At 51.5% G+C, this 15980-nt stretch overlaps 7 protein-coding genes across 7 annotated transcripts; 5 read left to right on the top strand and 2 right to left on the bottom strand.

The window, feature by feature from the left end:
- Window positions 1-2358: 2358 nt before the first annotated feature.
- On the top strand, window positions 2359-2617 carry CDEST_03573 (uncharacterized protein; the record flags this gene model as incomplete). Its single annotated transcript, XM_062919732.1, has 2 exons — window positions 2359-2368; window positions 2445-2617. 2 exons carry the CDS (start codon window positions 2359-2361, stop codon window positions 2615-2617), a joined length of 183 nt encoding a protein of 60 aa, XP_062775783.1.
- A 506-nt stretch (window positions 2618-3123) lies between these two features.
- Window positions 3124-4271, top strand: CDEST_03572 (uncharacterized protein; the record flags this gene model as incomplete). Its single annotated transcript, XM_062919731.1, has 5 exons — window positions 3124-3204; window positions 3263-3465; window positions 3534-3643; window positions 3710-3877; window positions 3943-4271. 5 exons carry the CDS (start codon window positions 3124-3126, stop codon window positions 4269-4271), a joined length of 891 nt encoding a protein of 296 aa, XP_062775782.1.
- A 1342-nt stretch (window positions 4272-5613) lies between these two features.
- Window positions 5614-6055, top strand: CDEST_03571 (uncharacterized protein; the record flags this gene model as incomplete). Its single annotated transcript, XM_062919730.1, has 2 exons — window positions 5614-5863; window positions 5889-6055. 2 exons carry the CDS (start codon window positions 5614-5616, stop codon window positions 6053-6055), a joined length of 417 nt encoding a protein of 138 aa, XP_062775781.1.
- Window positions 6056-7756: 1701 nt separating this feature from the next.
- CDEST_03570 (Putative Barwin domain, expansin, cellulose-binding-like domain superfamily) lies at window positions 7757-8874 on the top strand. The gene is made up of 3 exons (XM_062919729.1): window positions 7757-8121; window positions 8176-8351; window positions 8425-8874. The coding sequence occupies exons 1-3, from the start codon at window positions 7882-7884 to the stop codon at window positions 8666-8668; spliced, it is 660 nt and encodes a 219-aa protein (XP_062775780.1). The 5' UTR covers window positions 7757-7881; the 3' UTR covers window positions 8669-8874.
- A 486-nt stretch (window positions 8875-9360) lies between these two features.
- CDEST_03569 (uncharacterized protein) lies at window positions 9361-9723 on the bottom strand (the record flags this gene model as incomplete). The annotated part of the gene is made up of 2 exons (XM_062919728.1): window positions 9361-9467; window positions 9555-9723. 2 exons carry the CDS (start codon window positions 9721-9723, stop codon window positions 9361-9363), a joined length of 276 nt encoding a protein of 91 aa, XP_062775779.1.
- Window positions 9724-12870: 3147 nt separating this feature from the next.
- CDEST_03568 (uncharacterized protein) lies at window positions 12871-13257 on the top strand (the record flags this gene model as incomplete). The annotated part of the gene is made up of 1 exon (XM_062919727.1): window positions 12871-13257. The coding sequence occupies one exon, from the start codon at window positions 12871-12873 to the stop codon at window positions 13255-13257; it is 387 nt and encodes a 128-aa protein (XP_062775778.1).
- A 501-nt stretch (window positions 13258-13758) lies between these two features.
- On the bottom strand, window positions 13759-14805 carry CDEST_03567 (Putative SGNH hydrolase-type esterase domain, SGNH hydrolase superfamily). The gene has a single exon (XM_062919726.1). The coding sequence runs from the start codon at window positions 14700-14702 to the stop codon at window positions 13911-13913; it is 792 nt and encodes a 263-aa protein (XP_062775777.1). The 5' UTR covers window positions 14703-14805; the 3' UTR covers window positions 13759-13910.
- Between the last annotated feature and the right edge of the window lie 1175 nt (window positions 14806-15980).

The following is a 15980-nucleotide window of genomic DNA, read 5'->3' as shown; positions in this document are numbered from 1 at the left end:
AAGACTTGGCTGACGACTGGCTATGTTTAATGTGGTGGCGTGAATTACGGTCTGAGGCGACATGATGTAATTCTCGATTGGTCAACAAGTCCAAAATAATGCAAAAGGACAAAGGTCATAAGGATTACCACCGGGTTATATAACAGCTTGACCACGTTACAATCATGGGCAGTCGCACTGGACCGCAGATTTCTCTTCAACCTCAGAAAGAATCGGAGACTGTCTCCCATCACGGGGCGAATATAAGAATAAGCACATCCCATTGCAGAAATGATGCATTTTCGGGATGACATTTCTCAGTTTACCCCGCAGACTAGACACACCCCATCGTATCACAGCCAATGTTTCTCCGAGTACGTCGTTGTCTTCCACGCGTTGCTGGATTCCCCTCTTGGAATACGTGGCAAAAACTCGGTATGATGATGTGTGGCAATCATCGCACTGCTAGTACTCAAAAGAACGCAGGTGGTGTGATGATAATCCCACGGTCTACCTGAGAATCAAGAATCCAGCTCGCTCGCTTGTAGATCAAGTTACAGTTTGTTCAAGAGTAAAAATCGCCGGATGAGGTCAGGAGGAAATGGCATTAGGTGAAACGATGTACGGAGAAGTGCCCGGGCCAATGGCAGCTCCCCAGAAGGAAACGCTTGATAGACATTGCTGCTGTGCCCACATCACGATCCAGGGCAGTTTCTGATAAACAATAGGAGATGTAGTCGCAGTTACTCTGTCCAGTGTGCGTTCCACATAAGTTGGAAGCCTCGTGTCGGCTCACGGCGGTTGGCCCCTTGTCATCTCGACGTCAATTGACCAGAGGACGACGATACATGTTGGCAACTGTTCGGCAGCGACCCGCCGTACCTCGCCGAAATATCCGCTGTTGGTTTTCAACGATGGAGGGCGTGACGAAAACCCACTAGGCGCCAGTTGGTTTGGCTCCCGATGAATGAGGAATTTGGGGGGGCAGTCCGCCGCAGTCGGATGAAGGCAAACCGCTTCCGTCGGGCGCATGTACAAAGCGCGACGGGCGGCCCAATGAGGGAAAACTTTGAACGGTGAGAACTAGACTTTACGCAGAGGAGAAAGCTGCGCCACCATTTCTCACCTGTCGCTTAGTCCGAGCCCAGGCGGGACGGTTTTGGAAGAGCTGTCGGGCGAGTGGGGCCGGATTCGAATCGGTGCCGGATTGTGGTGGAGATCCGTCCCGAGGAAAGGCCCGGTCAGGATTACCCGGCACGCGTGCCTGGCCGTTCGGAGATACCTTCATACTTATTGTACACAGGAGGTAGATTGGACTCGAGTTACTCGTTCGAGATGTATTCAGCATTTCCACAGTCCTCCGAAAATCAAAAATCGAAAATCAAAAATTCACCATATATGCTGCAAAGCTGTTGGCCTCTCAAAGACTGATCCTGGATACCGCTGCAATGTAGTCTTTAAATTCCGCTCAACAGTCAACAGATACGAAAACCACAATTGTGCTGCTTGAGACGCGGATCACGCAGCCTGTCAAGCCGCACCGGGCGCCAGACTAGGCCAGAATCGCTCAGTGCTGGAGTCTGGACCTTGGCAAAAGTAATCACGGGCGAAGCTATCGGATCGCCGGCTTTAGTCCGTCCATACTGTTTCAATCTCAGAACCCGCTCTGGATCAACCACACTGGCTCAAAGCGCTCTTCGGGACTTTCCAGCGACCTACTTCCCGTTGCGAATGGCCAAGCGCTATGAGAAACCCTGATCCGCCCGCCCACGTGCTGCCCCGGGCTTAGCTCGCGCACACAGTTCCAGCTCAGCCGGTGCACAGGGTGGGTGGGCCAGAAAGAACCGAGGATCTGCGGCGAAATATCAACTGGCTACCGTGGCTTTGGGCAACGTACCGACGTGCTGCGAATCACGCTGCTACGGAAGATCACGCACCATCGTGGCTAAGGGCCGGAAGACGACTCGACCGATCGGCGCGAAGAATAGAGTCGGGGTACGGACGAAACGGACACTGCGGACATGCAACAGCGGAGTTTGGCTGGTCCACCGCGTTCCGCCGGCTCTAGGGTCGATGGAACCACGACCAGTGGCGGTTGGCTGGTGAAGAAGTTTGTAATCCCGTTTATGTCTGCTGTTCGAGCTCCAACCTCTTCCAGAATCTTTTGAGCTTCTCAAATATTAGATAGAGAGAAAGTTAGAAGCAACCGAAGCTGGATTCGGGTGCACCATACATATATACATACACAAAAGGCTTGAAAGTGTGGAATCAGCGCGTGGGTCAGGCAAGGGATGCCATTCCATCACGCTTGATCAAGCGTTATTTTGATCCAATGCGTCTGAGACATCGAATAGCTTGCGTTGTAGGGGAAACATCATAATGGCCGCTGGTAAGACATTACTTCCAGTATCTCACCAATTTTCATACCCTCAAAGATGCCGATATATGCTGAAATGTTTCTCAAGAGCAGTGGAATTCGTTGCGAGCAAATCTTAGGATAGATACATCTGGGGGATGGGCGTCGTTGCACTACCAATCCGTCTCCTTACAGCCGCGCAAGACTCAGCAGACTCGGTTCTGTACCTGTAGCCCTTTCACGCATGCCATGGGATGTCGGGCGATTGGTGCGATGATCTAGGATAAGGTTAGAGCAGTTCCGAATCCGGATGATGGATTCGGCATTATGTACGATTCACAGACAGTCGGACCACGGAAACGGGCCTAGTATCCCTTTGATGTGGCGCTGCGAGTCAACCTGTCTCACTAATCGTTCTCAGGCATTCAGCTTCTCGTCCCACTGCCTCTTATATTGGCAGCCACCCACTGTGAACGATGTTCCAACACCTGTCCAAAATCGTGACGATGGATGATGGCTCACTTTCCAACCCCGAAGGCGGTAACGATCATAGTATGTTGACCCCGACCCGGCGAGCCCTCATTTGATGCGGCGCTGCTTGCTGACAGTTTGATTCCATTCAGACCACAGGATGGGTAACCATCTTGACCGCCGGTGCAGTGATAGCTGCCTCCCTTTATCTTCGAATCAACATTCAGGGGAGAAGGTTGAAAGTCAGCGACTACTTCCTGTGCCTGGCATGGTGTTCAGCGGTTGCGACGGCGTCGTTCGACATTCAGTTCACCGTAATGGGCGCCTTGCATCAGAATGTTAAAATCAATCTTGACGGCTTCAATGGCAGCGACGACGACACCATGCTGGTTATGAGAGTAAGATGAGTTCCCATGGTCAAGTATTTTGTACAAGCTGACGAGAGGCGTTTCCCAGCTATTTTGGGCCAGCAGTATACCATTTTTCACTACATTTTATCTCTGTAAAGGAGCCCTTCTCGCCGTCTACGTCCAGATATTCCCCATATTCATGCACCGACGACGAATGCTCTTGTGGGCGGCCATTGTGTACTGTGGCCTTGCATATCTCACCAGCATCATACTTCTCTTCACAATTTGTTTGCCGTTGAGCAAACACTGGTGGGTGTCTCGTTCCCTACCAAGCTCCTTGTTTCTGGGCGCATTGCTGACACTTAGCGATCTGTCAGGTCCATAACGGATAGCGTTGTTGGCACAGAAAATGTCATGTGCTCGGCCTCTTCACCGGCGATTGTGTTCCAAGTTGGCTGGGCATTGCACTTTTTTGGGGATATCTTGAGTATGTTTGTCTATTTTAGGCCCTGGCTCGTTTTGCGTCTGTTGACAGCAGCTAACTTCTCCAAAGTCTTCTGCCTTCCCTGGCTGATCATCCCAGACTTGAAAATCAGAAAATCGCTAAAAATCGGCGTTTACTGTACTTTCGGCCTAGGCATCATCAACATGACGTTCTCCCTCGTCCGATTCATCACGATCCAAACTGCTCCTGTAGAAGCACTGCCGTTTGGCTTAGTTGGTAAGTCCCTGCGTCAACTTGGCGAGCCCGTAGTCAAAGTCGCTGCTGACGGCCGAAATGAACAGAACTGTGGAGCGAACTCGATGTCAACATTGGTCTATTGGTAGCCAGCCTACCATCCCTAAGACCGTATTTCCGATCAAGTCGTGGGGCAGGGTATTCGGACAAATCAAACGGATACAACTACATGTCAACAGTAAAAACGCCGATGTATATTACACGGATGAGCCGGTTCGATATGACTGTTCCTCCGAACTTCGGCCAGCCCGTTGATCTTGAGCAAGTTGCGGAGGGCTCATCCACGACGAAATCGCAGACCTCCGATATGGACTTGTCGGACGCTGGAAGTTTGGTGACAGGAGACAAGACCGATACGTCGCTGCATTCTACATGACTTGGACCCAAGGCGAACTTGAACCGCCGGCCGGTTTTTGATATTGGAGCAGTCGCACACAACGCAGGTTGTATGTATTAATGTATAAATGTGTTTACGACTAGCCATGAAAGACATTTTATCTTATAGAAGCTTTACATCCAAGCATATACGGACGGGCCTGTTCATCATCGAATGGCGAAAGGCCACTCCAGAAAAGATCTATAACCACCTCTCCTTGAACATTTGAACATATTTGTGGACCAATCACCGCTAGTGACTGCAACCAGGCAGCCTGACTGATAGACAATTGCAGTCTTGGTTTAAGTACAAGTTGCCATGGCGTTTAGCAATGAGTGATTGCGCGGTAACAGCCCATGTACTGATGCTCTTTTAATGCCCAAGTCGGAGTGATCCAAACAAGTCAAGTCTACACAGAAGGCAACTCAAATCTCCACTGATGAAGGTTCGCTATAGGGATTTTTTTTATGGAGCTCAAGGTGTTGGCAAGTTACACTGAGGTTATTCCTCGCCATATCATGAGGTGAAATGCTTTGATAGGGGGTCAAGTCTTCATTTTAGGAGGCTGCATTGAGCCAACAAACGCTCACAGCACTTGTTCGCTGCAGTGTACTGTGAACCTAATCAAGTTGTAACGTCCTTTCAGCAGCCTTCAAATTGTTGCTCATTGAACGATCCCATTGTGATGCATCAAATTTAGTAGCGGCACATGCGGGTAACTTTGACGGCCTATCATTCTTATCATAGCGTGCATCTGTGACACTCACTGATATTGATAATTCGTTGACTTAAACTTGTTGTTTGAGTAGCCTGAACTATTTAGGCAGGTGGTTGCTATGCTGGTCATAAGCTTGCCAGCAAAAGTGCGAGTTTCGACTGAGATGTAAGTTGGCCATACCCATCTACCACCACAGGTCGTCTTCTCTTTCTTTCTTTCGCCCAAAATCAACTATACCAAAGTCTCCTCCACACTCTTGAAATTACTAGATTTCGAAGCGCGACTGAGTGTGTAGAGTGACACTTCAACTTGCCTACCACAAACACGTCGGTGTCTAGACCCACTCGCCTGGATTTGAAGGCGAGCAATGGCGACCATTCAGCTATTCCGCCAGCATCCGATCGAGTTACTTATTCAAATCCAGAGAAGCGTCTCCTTGTCCCGGATTTTTGTCGTCCAGCAATATCACTTTCACCAGCCTTTTGCGTCACCCACTCGTGTATCGTCCGTCGTCCAAACTTGCTATGAGCCCCGGGACTCCTCCGGCTGCAGAAAGCCCTTCATTCCGTTACAAAGTCGTCTCCGTCGTATACTTGGGCCAACTTCGACTTAGAAATTATCCATATGGATGCTTTTGACTTCAAGAGCAGCCCTGAAAAGGCCTTTATTCGCTACGTCAGAGTCGAGCCTAACGCGGATGGGCTCATGCACTTGCGCGATCGATGGATCCCAGGTATGGTCAATCATTATCCGGCCTTAGAAGCCCTTGATATCCTCACTCATGCCCTTCTCTTGGAGTGGACATGGTGGATTCCGGAGGTGTATGCAGCTCAGAGTTTGAGATCCCTCGTTTGGATAATCAGCACCGCGACTGGTGAATATCTCGAAGCCGCCAATAGCCCGCCATACGATGATTGATATTATCAACGTTATAGGGAACGAACCAACCCGATTTACGGATAAGTCTGAAGAGGATCAGATGGAAGCAATGCGCCACAATGGACACCTTCTGCTTGTGGCCAATTTCAGTGAGAGGATCGTACGGATGCTTACAGCTAAGACTTAGAACGTTCGTGAATTTCCAACACTTGGACCGTCACCCAGTGATGATCAGTCATAGCAGGCAGTTTTGGATCTTGGTGCAATGGCTTGGTTGGGCCGCCGTTGCTGGGTACCTCGTGGGGATATTGTTAGACTACGGTTCGCGGGAGTCGAGAGGACGGGGTATTTGGGGACTCGTGCTAGATTGCATGTATCAAATCAGGATATCTTTTTTAATGATATAGATAGGTACGTTGCTTCCAGATTTCATTGAAACACATTTTCCGTGGGTCTTCATTCCTATGCGCACGTCTGGTTGGCCTACGTTCGATTGTTTCTCTTGTCACACAGACCTTGGGTTTTTTAGCTAAAGCGTCCTCGAACAATTCAGCAGTCAAATGATTATCGAAACGTTCCCGTGTCAATAGTCAATGAGTGTTGAGGCATCGTGCCGGTAATTGTGATGTTCAGGAGATAGGTGGTTCCAGAGACGTAAGGGGGTCTGCCTCCATGGTTTTCCTGTACCCTACGTAATCGATAGCGCATTCCTACGTGTTGGAAATTTCCGGGGGCCCAGTGCTATGAAGATTTCGTTTTCCCGCTGCACCTCCATCTCAAAGAATAAAGACAGCGTGTCACTCGTCCAGTTCAAGATCATGAAAGCAAACATGCAGTAATGTCAAACAACACAATGATTAGTCGCATCTGTCAGATCTTTGCAGCGCGGTTTTTTTTTCCTACTCGCCTTAGTGACTTACTTCCAACATGCTACCAGCATCTCAAGACAAGGAGCAGTGCTAATGTTGAGCTCTTATCAAGGATTCGCAAAGGAGTGTGGCCGCGGGCTTCCTTCCAGTCGACATGAGCTCCGGACCTCCGGCCAAGCCGATGAGAGACTTGACAGGTCAGTCAGCGACTCAGCGAGGTGCAGATGAATTACGGAAGAACGGCATGGGAATGGGGAGAAAGGCGAGGTGTCGGAAGACATGGGATTTCTTCCAGCCTTACGGGGGATCTCGTGCCACATCGTATTCCTGTAACTCAAGCCGACCACGTGGTAATAGAAGTGGAATTCTGCTCGCCAAAAGGCTGTGCGGCCTAAATGCGGCATCGTCTTCAGCACCACGACTCGTGTCCAATATCCACACCGGTCTAGACTCACGGCCAGTTCACGTCAATTCAGGTTAGATTGGACGATTTAGTGAAACCGTGAAACCTTAATGGTACCAATCAGCAGATGTTTCCACCAAGGGGACAAACTCCATTGCTGCAATCAACCGTTTGACGCGGGCATGACAACCTTAACAGGATGTCACTGGTAAATTAGGGTGGCATCGAAGCAGGAAGCCGAAGCCGATGACAACGGGCCGCGGGTTAGTCTTGCCCAGAAAACAGCCCACAGACAACCTCTCTGGCCCAAGTTTCCTTGCCGTGCCTCCGCGCGCTCCGCCGCCTGTGGACTTGACGAATGACGGGGCACAAATCCCACATGGGCTCTTACAGCTGGCTTCGAGGGAGTGGGCAAGGGGCTTGCCCATGCTGAGTGGCGGGTTTCTGATTGAGATGGTAAAAGACGCTAGGCTCGGTGAAATGGATCCCAAGGAGCTTGGTGAGTAGAGCTGAGAGATTAGATTTGAGTATGTTTTCTTTTTGCCGCCCTTTGCCTGAATCTACGCCATCTGTCAGCTCATTCTCTGTGACCTTCTTGATTCGGGAACCTATGTGACTTTGATGTCCACTATATGGCTGTCCACCCTCGACATAAATAGTTGATTTGTCGCCCTATGGATCGACCACACTTGATACCTATCCATTCTCTCGCCGTTCATCTCACAAGACCCTTTCTTCAAAATGCATGGACTTCTCTCCATCGGGACGGCCCTTGCCGTTATGGCCCAGGGCACAAGTGCTGCCACCAGTGCCATCGCCTCTTGGTACGGAGGCAACCTGAACGGAGGCAACTGCGCCTTGACAGGTTACACTTTGCCATCTGGTGTACTGGGCACTGCTCTATCGTACACCAACTACAACGGTAACTGTGGCACATGCCTCAACGTCAAGGGACCTAAGGGAAACACCATCAAGGTTATGGTGAGCACGCCCACACATGTTAGGCTTTGAGAAACCACTAATCAATGCGTCCAGGTTGTCGACAAGTGCCCCGAGGGGTGTGGAGCCGGCCAGCTCGATCTGTTCCCCAACGTGTTCGCCGCACTTGACAACCCGGACAAGGGTCTGATCAACGTCCAGTGGGAACAAGTTCCGTGCGGCATCACCTCTCCCCTGGTCGTCCGCAACAAGGAGGGAACCTCAAAATGGTGGTAAGTGCGGCTATTCATGGCACTCTGTTTGGGCAAAATGGTCTACATGATCTCGTTGACACAAAATTCCTAGGTTCTCCATGCAAGTCATGAACCACAACTACCCAGTCACCAAGTTCGAGGTCAGTACCGACGGAGGCAAGAGCTGGCAGCCCACTGTCCGTCAGGACTACAACTACTGGCAGAGGAGCAGTGGTGATGGTTTCAACGTGGACACCGTGACCGTCCGGGTTACATGTTCCAATGGCAAGCAGGTCACCGTGAACAACATTGGGACCAAAGAGAAAGCTCAGTTTACTGCTTCTGGAAACTGCTGAAAAGACATACGTTGGCAATTTTGAGATCTTGTCATGATTCATAAGTCAGTGTCAGTTGGAACAAGTCGTATTGTTCCGGGCACCGGCATGAAAGGTTGAACGAAAGGATTGGGTATTGTACATACTTCTCAGCTTCTTGAACATATTTAGACGTCGCGCCTCACTTTTGGCTGCAGTACGAACATTCCAAGTCCTCCACGATCGGAGTTTGTCGTTTATCTGAAGACCAATCTGCGGAGTTTTATGTTAACGGGATGGAAATTCGAGGTGCTTTGAGGTTATGAAGTGTCACCCATTTCATAGGCGGGAGGAAGGTCTTTTCCTTCATGGCATAGTTGACAGTCAGCATCTCTATTTCTATGCATACTCAAGTATTATTCTTAACAGTTCTCAATTATGCCATGTAACTGAGTGAGTGCCCGAAAGTAGATTGTCAAGGTTGTTCGGAAGCTTCAATGTTCTAGATGACAAAAACGTTCAAAACTTCTCAAAATGTCCCGTCCCCACAAGCGAGGAATAGACCCTGCTCACGACTGCCGTACATAGCTAGGAACGAGTTCATCCGTCTATCCCCTTGAACACCCACCCAGCCATGACTTTTCCATCCCAAAGCCACCCAGCCAACCAACAAGCCTTGTCGTTCACTTCGTTCCCATTGTTTTGGCGACATATCGAAAGCCCCGGACGACGTATTAGAAGGCGGCGATCTTCTTCTCTGGCTTCTTATCACCGCCGAGGTTCAGGTTCTTCAGCATCTCGCGACACTCGGCGTGATACATCTTGATGACGCATTCCTTCCCTAGAAGAGTGTATCATCAGTATTGGCGGGCTTCTGAGAACCCAGTGTGTCTGGGGGGTAAGAGAAAGAAGGGCGCTTGATACTTACGGCAATCGATGAACTTGGGGAAAGTGAAAACGAAGGGAATAATCCAAGCCAGGCACTCCTTGGTACACTTGTCCCAGCACCCATGGGGGACCTGAGCGGGCTTGCCTGCATTGCCCGTAGCCGCCATGAGGGCTACGACAAGAAGTGATGTGAGAGCCGTAAAGCGCATGATTGCTGTGGTTTGGCAACTGAGGGTGGAAGTTCGGAAGGGCTTGGATGCGTCAAAGCTGAAGAAAATTATGGGATAAATGACAAGATGAAGAGGAGCATTGGGGGCTTGGGAGTGTCTTAAATATCCTTCCGATTTTCTAGCCAGAGCAGTACCGAGCCTCGTATCCTACGAGACCGTTTTTCATGGTCGGCAAGCATGTAACCATAGAGGCCTCGAGACATGAACTCTGTTAGCTGCATGTTGGAGTCTTAACTTCCGATCTGCTAATGGGTTGCCGACCCGGCGTACCAAGTATTTCTCTGTCTGGACCAAAGGTTGTCGAGTTTTATTCCATTGAATCCATTCACATTCACATGAGCACTTGAGGTTGAAGAGATTGTGGGCCATCCTTCATCTTCAGGCCTGACTGCGATTTCCGATGGTATATGTATTTACAGGAACAGAGGAAACACAATTGCTCGATCTAACCATCGTGAGAATATTGGTTTCAAACGCCACTCCGCAAACACTCTGGATACTACTCTCTAGACCACCTGCAGTTCTATCGAAACTTCAAAAGATAATGTTTGAGAGACTTCAGCCACCGGCTACCCCTCCGGCCAACGCAATTTGCAGAGCGCTTAGACGTACGGCCCGTTGTAGAATGGCACCGACGAATGGCACACTGAAAAGTGCGGCAAAGCTGGGTACAAAGAGCGCCGTGCCGCTCCTTTCCCCATAATCCTCCGTTATACATCACCCACGCACACGGGTGTCAAGATTATGGTGGTGTCTAGATAAAAGCCATACAGAAAAGCAAAGGCTGTCGTGGCAGCTTCTCCCGCGTGTGTCATTAGCCAGAGGGCGAAGACAGACATCACACCAGCGAGGCAATGCACATAACCTTAAAGCGTACGAAACGATCCGTAAAGCATTCCGAAAAACCCCAGCCCGGGTTAGCGCCGACTTCAAGGAGGGCGCTTGAAAGCAGCGCCCGTTCCAGGCCGGTAATTACCCTCGTGTGTTATGTGGGAGGAAACGCATTTGGAAAATATGAAGAGGGCGAATTGAACCAGCATGACAGCCAAGGTGGTAGGACCACACCGAACCTCTCTCAGTGTGCTGTCAGATCGATGCGGCGCCGGCTTTCTTGTTCGGTGGCAGAAACTTCTGCATACAAGCGAGCACGTCACCCGGACGCAACGCGCACATGGAACTGGCAATCCCAACTGACCCCGGTAAAACTACCTTCCTGGCCAAGTGGAGTATAATGAGAGGGAGTACAGCCCAGCCAAGACCTTCTGTTGCCAGAGCGTGGCGCTTAGAAAACCAGTGGTCGATGGACGTGATTCTCGGGCTGAAAGGAGCGAATCCGATGTAACCCCGAGTTGAGAAGAAGCCGGTTAAACTCTAACCACGATCAACTTCAACTTCGCTGATATCAGGGTTGACGTGATGGCGAACGAAAACAAAGGATTATAAGCATGATAGATGCCACAAGGCCAAAACAACCAGGTATCACCAGAAACTTTACATCGTGGATATCGAAGACAGGCTTGTAATCAAGGTGTCAGCCACAACAAGCCATGCCCTCCGGGTTAAGATTCCGAGGCCAGGGTCAACTCGAATGCTAATCAGCCTCACTCGACATGCTGCTAACCTCTTGGACACAGACATTGTTGAAGTCAAAACTCAGTACTAGGTGATGATACAGTACCTTCTACGGAGTGCGGGTGGTGTTTTTGGTTTTCGAATTGATGTATATTTATGGCAGACAACGCGTTGAGATGTTCGGGAATCCCTTGCCGTCCCAAATGGTGTGGAGCCGACTTTATCACTTTATTTCTTGACTAAATGCTTAAGACTCCTACACCTCAGATATCCCCAAGGGACACAGTCGTGGACAGAGACGTTTCCCTTGTCTAATCATGGCCCTTTTTCTTTTCACTACCTATACCTCCTGTCGCTGTCACGGGTTATAAGCGTATACGAATATGCCTCTCGGCGAAATGAGACAGCAGTTTAGTCTACTGCTTCTGATATCCACCGGACCGAAAAGCGAAAACTGCCCTTATAGAAGGGGGCGGCGAGCAGTCGGGCGGGGCTTAGACGTCGCTGGGATGGCCGATCCGGTAGGGATCCGGTAGGGATCCGGTTCATGCGAATGTTGCTGGTCCCACCTTTTTACCCCCGTATGCCCGGGAGCCCGCGGTACCGCGCTAATCTAGTCCGTGGGAGCCGTACGGGCAGCTGGTCTATTCCAACACCTCCACTTCGTAATTTCCGGTCTGGCATTCATCAAACTCTCTTGGGCGAAGAAGTCAGTGGTTGATATGGAGGTGGGAGGTGTCAGGAGGATGGCGTAGTTTCCACGCTCCTTTCGTAGACCACCGGCGCTTGCGAATGTAATTATGGAGGTCTCGGCTGTGGATGGCCGCAACCTCATTGTGAGCTGAGTTTAGGGGTGTTGAAATGCCAATGGAATTATCGGTATTGTTTCGGGGGCTTGTAAATGGCTCCGATACAGATTCCGCTTTCAACAGCTCAACCTCGATTTTGAACATGAACCTAGCGGTACTGAAACATTGCTCTCCCCTTCTTACAAACATCGATTCGTACCTCTTTAAAAACTCATAATGCAGAACACAGCCGCGGCGGATGCCACATGGTAGGTACCCTTTGGGTTCACCCCATTCATAAAGGTGCACGTAGGAAGGATGAAAAGTTCGTGGGCACGTGTCATTGAACCGCTGGATCTCGAGAGTCTATGTGCCCATGGACCTCTGTCTTTCTGCGGCTGGATGACCAAACACTCTCGGTGGTACCAGCCAGGTATCGCCGTTGGGCGAGCGAGAGAGCATATCGAACGCTGTAAACTTGCTTCCCAATCTGCCAGAGGAATTCTCGATCGTCATTTCGAATAGTTTGCGGAAAGTTGAACATTAGAAAGCAAAAAGCGTGTGTTCAAAAAGACAAAAAAAAACAAAAAACACCGCGCGTCCTGCTTATGTCGTAAGTTGTGCTCTTGTGTCACTGACTCACTTCTATTCAACTAGCCACTGAGGATGAGAGCAGATATGTCTCAGACGAGTTGCAACAAACACCGGCCCAGAGCATTTCATCCCATCGAAGAGAAGCCACGTCTCACTCAACCCATCATCCACAATGACGAGCTGCACGACCAGAATCAAGATGCCTACCGAGGCCTGTCCCTACAGCAGCAGCGACGTATGCCAGCACCCCATCAATAGTCGCTCCTTCGACATGATTAAAAACGATACAAGAACCACCGGGGCTCGAGTCGCGGTCTCCAACACGATCCTGATCGGCATCAGCGCCGCCATCGGCTTCGCGACGGTGGCCGGCTCCGACGTGGCGCTCCTCTTGCTCCTCTACCTGGACCGGCCGATTCCCATTAGCCACCTGCTGGCCTGGGAGTTAATGTTCATGGGAACCTGGATCCTCGCAACGTGGGTCATATACCGCTTGCTCGTCTTTGTCAAGTTCGCTCCGTTTCGGGGAGCAAAACACAACGAACGCCATCAGTGTTGAGGGAGATGACAGCGGCTGTCGGAACTGTTCGTCGTTCCAGCCCGATGCTTTTGGGCGGGCTCACCGACCCGCAACCGACAGATGGATTTTTATTTCGTTTTGTTCGTCTTCGTCCCAAGTCTTTGAGCTTGTCATCTACACTATAATTCATTCTCTCTGGCTCTGATCCTGTGAGTGCATCTGGGCAGATCAGACGAATCACGGCGGGTTCTTTTGGAGTTTCTGCGCACCTTTTGAACGATCTGTATGGGCAAGAGAGTCTATGTTTTATTGGAACGGTAGCAAGTCTTCAAGGAATCATTGCAATTTATTATGTCGAGGTTGGCGTTTCGTTGTATAGCTCAAGTCGTACTCACAAAGAAGGATATTAACAACCAAATCCGCACAGGCGACCTTTTTTCTTCTGAAACGAGGTACGCAACAATTTGCAGTGACTCGGTTCTTGTAAAACATCGCAATCTCGGAAACAACAATCACGTAACGTTGAATCCTTCAAAAACGGGAAGTTTAGATGGGTATTTGCATTTTGCGTATGTACAAAGCACTGTGGCTAATTTCCAAGATATACAATGAATTCGAAACCGTGCCTACCAACGAGACTCAGCTTCGTGGCGTCTTTCCTTCTCGAGCGCAACGCTCTGCTCCGCCGCCAACTAGTAGACGATCTTGACGGGTGTCTTGACGTGGGCGGCGAGGCTGGTCGTGCCGTTCATCTTCTGGGAGATGGCCTGGACGAAGGCCTGGGAGCTGAGGTCGGCGCCGGCGGCGCTGGTGTGGGTGTTGTCCTTGACGTACAGGGCGCCGACGGCAGAGGCGCCAAGCTTGAGGTACATGTTGCTGACGGCCTGGTGGTGGTCGACGAAGGTGACGGCAGGGTCGTTGAGGGTGGCGGCGGCCTTCTTCTGCATGGGCACGAAGCGGGACGGGGTGCCGACCCAGGTGCCGGTGGCCCACTGGTTCTTGGGGGTCTGGGAGCTGAGGATGACGGTGGCGCCCTTGGCCGTCATGAGCTTGGCGGCCTGGATGACGTAGAAGATGTAGGTGTAGACGGTCTCGCCCGTCTTGTCCGACACGCAGGTCTCGGTGCCCTCGCCGGGGCAGACGGAGCGTCCGTTGTCGTTGGAGCGGGGCGAGCCGACGTCGTTGTGGCCGAACTCGATGACGACGATGTCGCCGGCCTTGACCTCGTTGGCGACGTTCTGGAAGCGGCCCTCGTTCCAGAAGGACCGCGACGACCGGCCGCCGATGGCCCGGTTCACGACGGCGATGTTGAGGTACTTGGCCACGTACTGGCCCCAGCCGTCCATCAGGGGGTCGCTGCTCCGGGCCATGGTGCTGTCGCCGCACAGGTAGAGCGTCGGGGCGCGGGCGGCGAGCTCGGCGGGTGCGGCGGCGACCTGGAGGGCGCCCAGCGCCAGGGAGGCGAAAAGAGAGGAGAACTTCATCGTGTAGTTATTAGGTAGTTGCTAAAAAGATCTCCGAAAGGACCGAGGCGGTAGACGCAAAAAAGGGGAGGCTGAGGCAGAGACAAGGCACAAGAGGCTGGTCTATCGAGATATTCCATCCCACGACACCAGAGGCCGAGGGCCGCCCTGTTCCTTTATAAAAAAAAGGGGAAAAGCGTCCAGACTGCAGACTTCGGACAAGTTGCGGCTGGCCGGTAATGAGCTTGTCAGAACAGTTCAGACGAAGGTTCCACTCCGCTCGGCCGAAACGCCAAGTTGGTGTTATTCACGACGTGCCAAGATAGCCAAACAGATTGTTCCGCCAGTCGGCACACCTGCACGACAACTCAAATGGTTAGTCAATATATTGCCAGTGTGACCTTGATCAATGGTGCCCGGAGGGGGGGGAGGGGGGGAGGGGAAGGGGCGGAGGTTGCCAGCTCAACTCTACATGAGACCACAAAAATCAGGTTCGGAATTGCAAGGGCGCTGAACAGTACCGCTGTCCCTGCGACGCCGCATCTCATGTGTATGCGGCATGGGTTCCCCTTCCCTTCTTCTTCTTCTTCTCGGATCTACCCATCGTCCAGTGTTTGAGATGCCTGTGTACCGAGGTGGGAGTGCCCCCCCAGGGCCCCCAGGGGATCCATGACTCCATGAGTTTATTCCTCTTAGGCCCTTGTCCCCGAGCCTCTTTGGGGCCACCCACGTGCCTCCTAGCGGCTTGGCCCGTCGCATTGTAGCACCGGCAGACCAGGCACCTTCCTACTTCGTAGGCGACGGCGGACGAATGTCAATGGTCCGCCTACTGGTCTGCGGGGGCGGGTTGCCGATCCATGCTGGAATTGGCTCAGACTTGGGACGAGCCCGCTGGAGCCCGCGGCTTGTTCGGTTGATATTTGGTGCGAGGGGCTGGGGGGGGGGGGAGTTGCGTCGAGTCAAGTGACGTGAAAGCTCGCGAGAACTCACTGCTCTGAGTTGGTAGACCGCCACTCTCGACCAAAGACTGGCTCTTCTCGCGATCCATTCTGGGAAAAGTCTTCGTGATCCACAGCAAAGGCGGGGGGGATCAAGGCGGAGACGAAAGGCGGGGAGGAAAAGGCGGGGGACTCGGGGGAGGCAAGTTGTCGTCTGCTTAGTCTCGACCTCGGTGTTTGGTAACCCGTTGGGTTGTGAAAGAGTCCATATGTCTCCCGTTCTTCCGCTCTCGCCTCAATGAGAGAGCCTCAACTCAGAACAAGATTGTCGACGGAAACTACCGCCCTCGGGTGTCTTTAA

The sequence above is a fragment of the Colletotrichum destructivum genome, chromosome 2, assembly GCF_034447905.1.
Source record: "Colletotrichum destructivum chromosome 2, complete sequence".
Taxonomy (NCBI): domain Eukaryota; kingdom Fungi; phylum Ascomycota; class Sordariomycetes; order Glomerellales; family Glomerellaceae; genus Colletotrichum; species Colletotrichum destructivum.
The sequence above is the reverse complement of the archived record's forward strand: the minus strand, read 5'-3'. Positions and strand labels throughout refer to the sequence as shown.